The sequence below is a fragment of the Rhamphochromis sp. 'chilingali' genome, assembly GCF_963969265.1.
Source record: "Rhamphochromis sp. 'chilingali' genome assembly, chromosome: 4".
Lineage (NCBI taxonomy): Eukaryota > Metazoa > Chordata > Actinopteri > Cichliformes > Cichlidae > Rhamphochromis > Rhamphochromis sp. 'chilingali'.
Genome location: NC_137948.1, coordinates 1,383,522 through 1,396,927, shown reverse-complemented (window position 1 = coordinate 1,396,927; position 13,406 = coordinate 1,383,522). Strand labels below are relative to the sequence as shown.

Below are 13,406 nucleotides of genomic sequence, written 5' to 3'. Positions count from 1 at the left end.
CACACACACACACAGGGCTCCATCAGAGCAGCTCCCAGCGGTGCACAAAGCACTTAGACCTTGTCGCTTCAGTCATCCATCAGCTCGTCCATCCATCTTCCGAGAGCGCTCCGCGGATCTCGACCAGCTCTGCTCAGATGATTATGCAGGAACGCCACAGGAAGTGACCCGGTGTCAGAGCAGTTCAGACCACAGAAATATTTCATACCTTATATTTACAGATGTAAAGTCTCAGACATTTGTGGGTTTACAGGCGTCTAAAGCAAAGCTCCCTCGTTATAAACCCACAGAGACTGCCTCTGTGACGAGCAGATGTTTCAGCGTTTTGGTGCTTTTTCCATCAAGTGCTTCAGTTTTTATTAATAATCACTTTAAAGCTGTTAACCAGATAAGCAGACAGTCCGATCACATGACCCCGTAGCAGCAGCAATCGGTGACAACGGGAAGGAAAAACTCCCTTTTGACAGGAAGAAACTCCAACAGTTGGAGTGAGGAGACGAGAAAAGGGGAGACACGGACAGATCAAAAAAGATGAAGGTTAATAACGTGAAAAACATGAGGTGTGAAAAGAAAAGCCCCGTGCATGATGGGTAGTCCCCCAGCGGCCTGAGCCTGTAGCAGCATAACTCAGGGCCACCTGTCAGCAGCCTGAAGGCTTTCAGGCAGTTTTTACATGACGAGGGATGAGAAAGGTTCAGCACTCTGTCCCACTCTGTTTCCTGTTTCCTGTTTCCTCTTCCTGCTTCTACTCTCTGAATATGTTTTCTGACTTTGAGCATCGTTTGTGTGCAGCGAGTCGTGATGTCACGGATGCTTTTAATGACAGACAAACCAAAATAAATATTAATACTACATTTGCAGAGTGAAGTTCTGAATATGCATTGTGTTTTAAGGGGAAAGAAATCACCATGGTTGTTGTAAATTTATGTCTTAGCTGATAAAGTATGAATGCACGACATCCTGGAAGAAATCACAGCTACTTTATTCCACCAGCGTCTCCTCGAGTGCACTCTTGTTTGTCCTGCCGCCGGGCGGGGGGACTCCTAACAGGGTGGGACAGCTCTGCAGCACTCCTAAATCCTGGAGGAGCTGGAGTGACTTTCACAGGTTACAAAACTGATGAAAAAATGCTTTTATTGCCTGAACGTCAGAGGCCACGTGCATCGCTCGGAGCATTCGGGGACATTCAAACAGTGTCGGTGCAGCGAGACCACGAAACCCGATCCTGGTCTGCAGCCGCGTTCGTGTGCGCGTATCGTATCGGTGTACAAAGCAGCTCGCGTGCACGGCGGACCGCCTTCACGTCACTTTAAAGTATTTGCTGTCAGACTCGGTAAATGCCCGTGGCGCACATCTGCTATTCCTGTCTGTTCGTCTGTCTCTTCTGATTTCTGTCTCTGTCTGCCTCGCTCTGTCATCGTCTCCACTCGTCACCGTGACTTCCTGTCTGCTCGCAGTTTGAAGCTTTTCTTTAACTGATTATTTGGCCTTTAAATACAGATTACAAGTTAACTACCATATACAATCCTCTTATCACACAACACTGTGCTGCACAGGAGCCGCACAGTTTTATGTTTTCTACGGTGGCCTTGAGCCGCAGCTCTCCTTCTTTGGACATCAGCTACTTGAAAATACGCTCCGTGTGCAGGCAGACGTGGACATCTGCAGAACACAAAACAGCTTTATCGCTGAACAGAAACCAGGAACTGCACTGAGCAGAAATCACAGGAAACGAAACAGACGGGACACACAGCTGGAACACACCTGAGAACTCAGGTGAACTAAATCTAACTAACGACACAGAACAAGCAAAACTGCCTCACACGAGACAGGAGACTAACAAATTAAAGCAGGAAGTAACGCACAGCGAGACTCTGATTACGACGCGTGAGCGTGACACCAGGACCGGGGACAGAGACTGAAGACAGACGGATGCAGAGCTCAGACGGACGACAACAGGGAGCCTAACGGAAGCCTCTGATTGGCAGAGGCTTGGTGTTTCACAAAGCGCCAGTGCAGTGAAAGCAACCCTGCAGAGCCCGGACCTCAGCATCACCGCAGCAGGGTGGGATCATCCTGGCAGCGAGCGCAGCTCACAGTAATCACATCATCGGGAAGCGAAGCCAGCTCCCAGTGTTCCCAGCACGGACACAGACCTGCTCTGGTTAGTCACCGTCTCACAGAGAAAGCTCTGGTTGACACTGCAGCTCGTTTGATTGGACTTAAAACAATAAAAGCATCTTTTCTGAGTGAGACTCATGAATCCCGATTACACAGAGGCCTTCTGTGGGAGTCCTGACTGTGGCTGTGATTTGGTCCAGAGATGGATGTGATGAAGACGGGTCAAACATTTTTAGAGAACGATGACCTCTGACCTGTGACAGCGATCGTGGTTTGAGCGTGCACACTGAAAAATGACGCTGCCGTGCGTCATGGAGCATGACACCTCGCCGCGTTTCCTGTTCTCGGAATGAGAACATGCCGACAGTACTCACTAATCAGGAAGTGATGAAAGGCTTAAATTACTAATACTGCCCTCGGTGTGCGTTTGGTGATGTCTGAGCTGAATAAGCCCGACAGCTTCCTCTCCGTGCGCTGAGCGTTCGGCCCTGTGCACTCAAGTATTCTATCGAGCAGTCAAGGACGAACGGCGACTTTAACACACGCTGCAAAGTGCAGCAGCAACACCACCTGACGGTGTCCAGTGTTCCTGAGAGGTGGAGGAAGCTACAATATGTTTATGACTGCTTTACAAACATGAAGCTGTTACTCACCATGGTCGTCTCAGCAATGGAGCCAAAGCTGTTGATGAAAATGTTGCAGGAAACGTTGACGGGAGGACCTGCCGAGAGACAAGGACATGCGTCAGCTTCATCCTCCGCCCACCTCTTCCCTCCTGTGTGTGTTTGATTACAGGACTGGTTTGGGTGCACGTACACCAGTTCAGCCAGTAACAGTCAGTCTACGTCTGCTGTGTGTATGTGTGTGTGTGTGTGTGTGTATTCATATCTTTGTGGGGTCCTGGTCCCCACAAGTTTGAAGGCATCTTTTAGACTCTAAATGTGGTTTAGTGTCAGGGTTACAGTTACAGGTGATGGTTAGGTTCAGGGTTAGACGTTCTCACTAAGATATGAATACTCGACACGTGTGTGTGTTTACACATTATATATAGAGATACTAAAACGTTCCTTGAGCGTATGAAGGATTACGTGTTTTAAGTCGTGCCTGCAGCCGTTGAACCACAGCCGTGGGGCGAGCACTGCAGGTTTGGGCTGAACCATGAAGCATGCGTCCAGCACGTCTGCCTCCGTCTTAGCTGCACAGCAACGGGTGGAGGAATGTGTGAAAAGATCGCATGCCTGGGCCAACCAGTTGTGGTTTACATCCTGTCTGCTCTGATGTTCAGGAGCTTTGGAGGTTTTAGTGAAGCTTCTGAACATTTGTGCAAACGTTTGTCGCAGCACATACATTCATGTTCTCAGAAGTGCTTTTTTAAATCAAAGTCACTGTTTTTGTGTCAGATTTGCAGAAGTTTTTACGAGTTTTTATGTGCAGACACATAAAAACTCGTAAAGAGCGCAGGTGCGACTGCAGGAAGTTATGAAAGTCAAAGGAAAGACTTCGTGACTGAACAATCAGTGAGAAATAGTTTAGACTTCACATCAGTCTGAGGTTAGTTCAGACAGACCGAAGCTGTGGGACACGCCAGACACGAAATGCAGATTATTCTCATGTTTTTCTTCTTTTAGGCAGAAAGTGAATCATCAACATCGTTTTAAATCCAGTTTGCATTAAACTGTAAATTAATCTTTACTTCAACAGGAAGTCCCGCCTTCACCTCCATGTTCATGTCTCTGCAGATGTGTGTGATGTTCACATAGCAGAGAGGACGTTTGTGCTTCTCACTCATTCGTAGGCTCGACAGACTCTGACAGAGGATGAGCGTCCATGCGTGGAAACAAACACAAACACGCTCTCTGATTGGTGGAAATGTGCTCTCCAGTAATATTATTTATTCTCTTTGCAGCAGTCGCTGTTAGAACGGTTCTTGGATGAACTGATGTGGAGCGCATGAATAAAATCAGGCGCTGTGTGTGTCCTAACGGTTGTGGCAGCTTGGTGTGTTTCTGCGTCTGAAGGAGGAGAAAGTGGAGGTGACATGGCTGCAGGTGTTTCATAATCAGTAATCATGAATGTTTAGCCGGCTTGCTGTGAAGCCGGAGCTGCAGACGTGGAGCTGATTCAAAGTTCAGTCACGAACGCCGGGAGCCGTCTGCATCAAGCGGCTCGGCCCGCCACGCGTCAGCACGTTTCCTCACGGGCCAAACGACTTCCTGCAGTAAACACGGACGTCTCTGTAGTTACCTTTGAAGTTCGGTCTGATCCGGGCGTCGTAGCCAGAAGTCCTCCCCATCAGTTTGTCCAGGAAGTCAGAGGGAGACATCGGGACCTGGCGTGTCCTCACAGCATGGTCCAGCTCCTTACATCGAGCCACGCTGTCACTGAAACACAGCACACGTAATGGTCACGGCATCGCCGCAGCACGAGGACTTTACTTCTCTGCCAACATTAAACGCTTACGTTATGAATCTGACTCCACTTTCAAATTCAAATTCAATTTTTATTCGTCACGTACACAGTCATACACAGTACGATATGTAGTGAAATGCTTGGACAACTGCTCGTGACCTAAAGAAAACAAAAAAGGAAAAGGCTATGAATAAGATAGGAAATAAATATGAAAAATTAAAAAGGGTAAATTTAACTAGGAAGGAATAAAATATAAATTAAGGTTAAAAATAAAATAACTGTACAACACAAATTAGAATGAAGGGTAAATTTAACTGGGAAGAATAAGATAAAGATAAATATATAAATTAAAGTTGAAAATAAAATAACTGTACAACAAAATACACAATATAGAACTATATAAGAATGTATGAAGAAATATAAATATAAATAAATATACACACAATAACAGCAGCTGTACAAGTATTAACTGGAAATGAAGAATATAGTGTCCAGTGTTGTGCAATCCACATTATGTCTTGTGCAGTGCAAATATGCTTAAAGTGATTTAAGTGATGAAGTGAAACCAAAGTCCAGAAAGTCCAGTGTGTGTGTAAGAACCATATGTGTGGGTCAGTACTGTGTGGTGGTGTGATTGAGAGACCGTATCGCCTGCGGGAAGAAGCTCCTCCTCAGTCTCTCTGTGTTGGTCTTCAGGGAGCGGAATCGCTTTCCTGACCTCAACAGAGAGAACAGTCTGTTGTTGGGATGGCTGAGGTCCTTCACCATCTTCCTGGCCTTGGTCCAGCACCGCCTGCTGTAGATTGAGTGCAGGTCAGGGAGCTCGGAGCGGATGGTGCGCTCAGCTGACCGCACAACCCTCTGTAGAGCTCGTCTGTCCTGCATGGTGCTGTTCCCGAACCAGGTTAAGATGTTTCCCGCCAGGATGCTCTCTATGGTGCACGAGTAAAAGTTCCTGAGCACCTTGGAGGGCAGTTGGAAGTCTCTCAAGCGTCTGAGGTGGTAGAGACGCTGACGGGCCTTTTTCACCACGGTGTTGATGTGACAGGACCATGACAGGTCCTGCGTGATGTGAACTCCGAGGTATTTGAAGCTGTCCACTCTCTCCACTGGGCACTCGTTGATGACGGGGGTCTGGTAGTTCCTCTCCTGCTTAGTGCTGAAGTCCACTATCAGCTCCTTTGTCTTACTGACGTTTAGAAGGAGGTTGTTCCTCTGGCACCAGTTCTCCAGATTCCTAATCTCCTTCAGGTAGGCCGTCTCGTTGTTATCAGAGATCAGGCCCACCACGACGGTGTCGTCAGCAAACTTGATGATGGTGGTGGAGCTGGTAGTGGCCACGCAGTCATATGTGTACAGAGAGTACAGCAGGGGGCTCAGAACACACCCACACTTATTGACACTCGATGAGCATTGGACAGCAGATTCAAACACGCTGAGGACGACGCCTCCAAAAAGCTCCCTCCACAATAAAGTTCAATCATAATTCAGTGCATCACCGCAGCTGAACCGTGGGAGTCGCTGACCGTGTCACTTCTGATCAGCTTTCACATAAAAGCTCACATTTGTTCTCTGACCTTTGCAGGAAATGGTGGAAACCACAAGCTGTGGAGCGCTCTGAGCGTCTGCAGAGCGTGCACGAAAGGATCTGACCACTCTAACATCACGGACGAGTCTGCAGTGATGACACAGCAGCTGGTCCAGATGTGTTTGTGGGAATAAACCAATCAGGCGAGCCCAGAGTTAACATGTTTACAGCCTGATACAGGAGCAGACTAACGACAGCTTTGACCTGATCTTTGTTTTTAACTCAGTTTAGTTACTTTCAGTTTGTCTTTTTAAGTATTATTGTTTTTAGGACTTATCACAACAAAAAACAAACATCACGTCCATAAAATCATCATCGGTGAAGCTGTGACAGCAATTTTTACCACATGAAGAAAAACTAAAGGCAAAACTGTGCAACCCCAGAACAGCTGTAGTTAATCAGATAATCAGGCCCCATCTGATCTTAATGACCTTGTAGTACCATATCACCCTATTAGAGCACTTCGCTCTCGCTCTGCAGGCCTACTTGTTGTTCCTAGAGTATTTAAAAGTAGAATGGGAGGCAGAGCCTTCAGTTTTCAGGCCCCTCTTCTGTGGAACCAGCTTCCAGTTTGGATTCAGGAGACAGACACTATCTCTACTTTTAAGATTAGGCTTCAAACTTTCCTTTTTGCTAAAGCATATAGTTAGGGCTGGACCAGGTGACCCTGAATCCTCCCTTAGTGATGCTGCAATAGACGTAGGCTGCCGGGGATTCCCATGATGCACTGGGTGTTTCTTCTTCACTCACTATGTGTTAACAGACCTCTCTGCATTGAATCATACCTGTTATTAACCTCTGTCTCTCTTCCACAGCATGTCTTCATCCTGGCTTCCTTCTCTCACCCCAAACGGTCACAGCAGATGGCCCCGCCCCTCCCTGAGCCTGGTTCTGCTGGAGGTTTCTTCCTGTTAAAAGGGAGTTTTTCCTTCCCACTGTCGCCAAAGTGCTGCACATAGGGGATCATATGACTGTTGGGTTTTCTCTGCATGTATTATTGTAGGGTCTACAGTTTACTGGCCTAAAGCTAACAATTATTTTAAGTCTAGTTTTTCAGTAAAATGTAACTAAAAGGTTTATTCACATCTAGTTTAGTTCACATCTATAAAATTCTTGATCTATAGCTTCAGGACATCCGTGCATGTATTTATATAACTCACCTGTTTAAATCGTATTAAGGCTTAAAGTCTGGATTATTAGGGGGCGTGGCCTCTTTGACTGGCAGGTGGATGGTGACACAGGTAGCTGTAGCTTCACGTCTACTGGACCTCTGGATGTGTTTGTGCTGTTGGAGCGTTTTTAATGGCATCATGTGACCAATAATATGGCTGCTGTGACGTTACTGTAGCAACAGAGTGTCCGACAATTATATTACAATTTCAAAGTGATAGAATAAAGTCAACAATTCACTGAATTACTGAGTTTATTATGTATTTATTATGCATGTGCACACTTAGAGCAAAGCTGCTCAGTGCGCTCCTCTAACACTGCGTGAGATGTGTGTTGGCAGATGAGCTGTCCTCTCATGTAAGTGATGTATGCGTGTGCTGCAGACCCATTAATGTCACAGGATATCGTCATGTTAATCACAGTTAATTACAATCATCACTGCTAGCATTAAATTAACACCAACTATACAGATCTGTGTGTGTCTGTGTGTGTCTGTGTGCGTGTACTCTGGGGTGAATGGGTAGGTAAATGCCAAGGTAAAGCCTGATGATCCTGAAACTGCTCCTGTGCATGTGTGTGTTTGTCAGTTGGGACAAGAGGGAACATATCCAAAAATAACTCTGCACACAACAATAAGCAACCAGCAGAACTCCCATCCAAACGCAGTGCACATTATAGCTGGGGACTTCAACCATGCTGATTTAAGGTCAGTATTCCCCAGATTTGAACAGCATATTAAATGTGCAACGAGGGGGAAAAACACATTGGATAAAGCCTATAGCAACATCCAAAAAGGCTACAGAGCAACCCCTCTACCACATCTAGGTTTGTCAGACCACATGTCCATGCTGTTGATCCCTGCATACACTCCCATTAGGAGAAGAGCCCCCCCAGTCACAAAAACTGTGAAAACCTGGCCAGAAGGTGCATCACATCAGCTGCAGGACTGTTTTGAAAACACGGACTGGAGCGTGTTCGAACATCAGGACCTTGAAGAGCACACAACATCAGTGCTCTCATATATTAACTTCTGTGTCAACAGTGTCACTGTGGACAAACGTCTCCGGGTGTATTCCAACCAGAAACCCTGGATGACTAAAGAGGCCCAGGTCCTGCTGAAGCAACGTGACGCCGCTTTTAGATCCGGTGATGGTATGCAGTACAGTGCAGCCAGATCTCAGTTGAAAAGAGGCATCAGAGAGGCCAAGGCAGCGTACAAGAGAAGGATCGAAGACCACTTCACCACCAACAACTCACGACAGGTATGGCAGGGAGTTCAGCACTTAACCAACTACAAACCTGGCAATACCACGTTGACTGAGGGTAACGCGGAGCTTGCAGAGGAGCTGAACCACTTCTTCGCACGCTTTGAGGTGAAGGGACCAGAGGCAGCAGCAGCAAAAACATCGGACAGCAGCAGCCCAAGCCTCATAGTGCAGGAATATGAGGTGAGGCGCACACTGAGGGCAGTGAACCCCAGGAAGGCCACCGGACCAGATGGGGTAACCGCAAAGGTCCTAAAAGAGTGTGCAGACCAGCTGGATGGGGTCTTCACTAAGATCTTCAACACTTCACTGTCCCAGTCCTGCATCCCGCCGTGCCTAAAGTCAGCCACAATTGTCCCACTGCCAAAGCGTACTAACATTAGCAGCCTCAACGACTACCGACCAGTCGCTCTAACACCTGTTATAATGAAGTGTTTCGAGAAACTGGTCCGACGTCACATCATGTCCTGCCTGCCACCCACACTCGACCCGCTCCAGTTTGCATACAGAGCTAACAGATCAACTGAAGATGCCATTGCTACAACGCTCCACACCACCATCTCTCACCTGGAAGTGCAGGGCCGTTACGCCAGGCTGCTCTTTGTTGACTTTAGCTCTGCTTTCAATACGATACTCCCGGACAGACTAATAGATAAACTGCTGGAAATTGGACTTCCTTCCACCACCTGCCGCTGGATCAGAGACTTCCTCTCAGACTGTGTACAGAGAGTTAGAGTGGGGCCTCATCTTTCCTCAGCCCTCAGCCTCAACACCGGCTCTCCACAAGGCTGTGTACTGAGTCCCCTACTGTACACTCTGTACACACATGACTGTGTTAGTTCCCACCCAGACAACACAGTCATCAAGTTTGCAGATGATACCACTGTGGTGGGGCTCATCTCAGGGGGAGATGAGACTGCATACAGAGCTGAAGTTCAGAGGCTGTCAGATTGGTGTGCAGACAACAACCTGGACCTCAATACCACCAAAACAAAAGAACTGGTAGTTGACTTCAGAAGGAGGAAGTCCGAGCTGCAGCCTGTCAGCATCAACGGGGAGTGCGTGGAAAGGGTCTCCAGTTTCAAGTTTCTGGGTGTGCACATAGACACAGACCTCCAATGGAGCTCTAACACCTCTGCGGTCTTAAAGAAGGCCCAACAGCGTCTCCACTTTCTGAGAATCCTCAGAAAAATGGACCTGAAGAAGGAGCTGCTGACCGTCTTCTACCGCTGCTCCATTGAAAGTGTGCTGACATATTGCATCGGTGTGTGGTTCTCCAGCTGCACCACAGCACACAGAAAGGCACTCCAGAGGGTCATCAACACGGCCCAAAAAATCATTGGACATCCTCTTCCCTCCCTGAAGGACCTGTACAGCACTCGCTGTCTCAAGAGGGCACGCAGCATCCTACGGGACTGCACACACCCAGGACACCGGGTGTTTAAGCTGCTGCCGTCTGGCAGGAGGTTCAGGCTGCTGAGGTCCCGAACAAACAGACTCAAGGACAGCTTTTACAACAGGGCAACAGCCCTGATCAATGTAAATAGCTGACCTGACTGGATACCTCCCTGGACTTTTTAGGGGGAGGTAACAATGTTTAAAACGATAACAATAATATTTATATTTATAACAAGGTGCAATAATAATTAATGTGCAATAATAACAGTGTGCAATACACATACACTTATTCTTCTTTTTTATACTAAGTTAATATACTGTGTTGTGTTGTTTGTTACGTTGTGATGTGTCATATCGTGTCGTGTTGTGTTATATGTAGTGCCGACGTAGGACAGTTTTTCCAATTTCATTGTACTACTGTACTATGTATGACTGTGCAATGACAATAAAGAGTTATCTTATCTTATCTTATCTTATCTAACATGGGTCATACTGTCTAACACGCACACACACACGCGCGCACACACACACACACACACACACACACACACACACACACACACACACACACACACACACACGCGCGCACACACACACACACACACACACACAGCTACATCCAAGTGTAGTTTCAGGATCATCAACCTTCACCGTGGCATTTGGATTAGCTTCCATTTAGCCCAGCGGGGACGAAGCTCCCACAGTCTCAGAGACACAACGTGGTTGTTTACCGTGGGTTCGATCGCGCTTTCAGCTCCTCCAATAAAGATGCAGCAGCAGCGACAGCAAAGGCATGAGGACAAACAGTTTGCAACTCATTCATTTGAAATGAGCTGAGGGAGACGAGAGCAACATTTAGACCTCAGACACAAAAAGAAAACAGCAGCAGGTCAGCAGCCTCCTCTCACTGTTCAGTCAGGTCCCGTAAATCACAAGCTGAGGCCGACCGTATCATCGCCTGTTTGCAGGAATAGTTTCTTTAATAACTTCTATAATAGTTCATGTAACATTAAAACACCACATGTCAGCATTCAGGCAGCGTTCACTGAATTTATACCAAACAGCTGCAGCATGAAGCCAAGCTGAAGCACCTGCAGTTCCTCTGATGTCCACCAGAGGCAGCGGGGAGTCAGGCCCATAGACGCCCATGTTAACAGCACAACTGCACCAACACACCGTCTAAGGCAGAGCTCCAGTTTGGTGCACACCGTTAAATTCTAGGATGTTAAAGGGTGTTAGTGATCGGCAGGTGTCTGTGTGACATCATACCTGTCAGCCAGGTGTGACGCCTCCAGCTGCAAATAAAACCAACACACCAAAGCTGAGGCTTTCAGCCTGAACAGAGATGAAAAACATCTGGACACAACAAACAGCAGCATGTGTCTGATTTCATCACGTGCCAGCATCATGTAGGGTGTGTGTGTCTCAGGTCCATCAGGGGTCGTCTGATGGTGGTAACTTATTACATTTCTCGGTTTCTTGTCTGCACGCCAGCCTTCCAACATCCAGCTGTGGATTGAAGCCACGCAGGCTAAAGATGGGAGAGGACCGTTTTTACAGAGACAGAGGTGCATTAAACCCAAAACTGTGCACGTGCCCACAGGCGCTACAGAGTCATCGTGTGACCCGGCGTCTTTCTTTGGACCGTACCGCTAACAGTGACACGCTCAGCTGTCGGCTTGCAGCATCTTCAATCAGACGTTAAGCTGCTTAGGTTGCTGTAGCGATACCTCTCCCAATCTTTGGTTCTGCTCGCCTCGCCTCTCTTCACAACTCTCACCATCTCTCCTCCTCCTCCTCTGGCTTTCTGCTGCTTTGAAACACAACAGGACAGTAACAAGTGATGGAGACGGCACAGCATAAGAGCTGATCCTTATCAATAATGGATGAGCCTTTAATCTGGAAGTACCATCGCGCATGCAAAAGGAACCTCCAGGGAGCAGCTGAATATGTTTACTGTAATTCAGACGGCATTCATTTAAAGTGAGCTGCTCAATAACTGGCACGCACGCACACACGCACGCACACACGCACACATGCACGCACACACGCACACACTCTATTTGACTCTGAAGCTCGTCTCTGATCGACGCGTCCTGCAGCTGGCAGTCTCACCCAGAACTCGGTGAGACTGCCAGCTGGTGGAGATTCAGCCAATCAGAAACACTCCCTGCTGATTATACTGACCTGTTACTCATGCATCATGACACGGGTTGCACATTTAACCGCAACCCGAAAAAGTTGGCAGAATGTGTGAAAAGCATAAATATAGGATGTAATGATTTGAACATTCCATCAGTGGGAATTAAAGAAGCAACAAAAGTAAGAGTTACTAAAAACAAAACAGCTGGAGGAACATTTTATCATTTTGGCCGTAATCATAAACAGTTATCAGGTATAAAAAGAGGCGGAGCTTCTCAGGAGTTCAGAAAGCCTGACACTCGTGTCTCAGAGACACGAGTGGCTGCAGCCACATGGCAACAGCCTCCATGTACCACAAAATCCAAAGTTTTACACGCGGGAAGAAGAAATCCCGCATACATGGCGTAAACCTTCCTCACAGAGGCACTGAGCTCATATTGATCCCGCCCTACTAATCAGCTGACGGATTATGGTCAGCTGCTGGAGATATCCTTCTGTACCTGGCAGCGTTGGAGCAGAGTGTGCACGGCATGTCTGTATTTCTGCCCAGTAAACAGCCATACGGTGAAATGCTGCAGATGTTTCTTATGGAGGCAGCAGCTCCCACAAACCCCACAGGATTCAACATCTGCACTCATCTGGACATCCTAACGACGTGTCACCCGCTCTCACCCACCACGGTGCTAAAAAGCGTCCTGGTGAGGATCGGTTCGAAGCGCTGACAGAATTATTTATAACTAGCTCTCTGATTATGCAACAACACGGCTCCGTGAAGCCGACACGAAGAGACAGAGAGAAGAGGCCTTTCGCATCTGGCCGCACCGAGCGGCTGGGAGACCTCGACTTATCCCTCTCATTACGTAACGCCCGTCTCCGTCAGCACGGCAGGAGAGACACTCGCAGCAAAACGAGAAAATAACGTTGATGACAAACTGTCGGTAATCCGTCATCCTGGTGTGTGGGCTGTGAAAAACAACGAGGACTTCAAAATCATCAGCTGACTCGTGATTTTAAAAGTTGGCAGCAAAAAGTAATTATATTTACCTACAAACGCTGCGGGACACGAGAATAAGGCAGCAACAATTCAAGACAGGAGGAACAATTATACTGTAAGTCGTTTTAAATAACGATGGGCCAATTCTGTTTGCTTTGATTCAATTCAGTTTTATTTACACAGCATCAAATCACAACAACAGTCGCCTCAAGGAGCTTTATACTGTAAGGTCGACCCTACAATAACACATACAGAGAAAAACCCAACAATCATATGACCCCTATGAACAAACACTTTGGCGACAGTGGGAAGGAAAAAC

The 13,406-nt window shown here is 47.3% G+C and overlaps 1 protein-coding gene across 4 annotated transcripts in view; it reads right to left on the bottom strand.

The window, feature by feature from the left end:
- The window catches only part of glra3 (glycine receptor, alpha 3), a 54,533-nt gene that overhangs the window by 30,608 nt on the left and 10,519 nt on the right, over positions 1–13,406 (bottom strand). For all 4 annotated transcript variants that reach the window (XR_013971519.1, XR_013971520.1, XM_080881283.1 and 1 more), the window contains exons 2-3: positions 4,366–4,502; positions 2,775–2,842 (exon numbers count right to left, since the gene is read on the bottom strand). Coding sequence is in view for 2 of the 4 variants with exons in the window: in XM_080881283.1 (XP_080737409.1) it covers positions 2,775–2,842; positions 4,366–4,502 (205 nt within the window). In the remaining 2 variants the exon portion in view is untranslated. The remainder of the gene's footprint in view (positions 1–2,774; positions 2,843–4,365; positions 4,503–13,406) is intronic.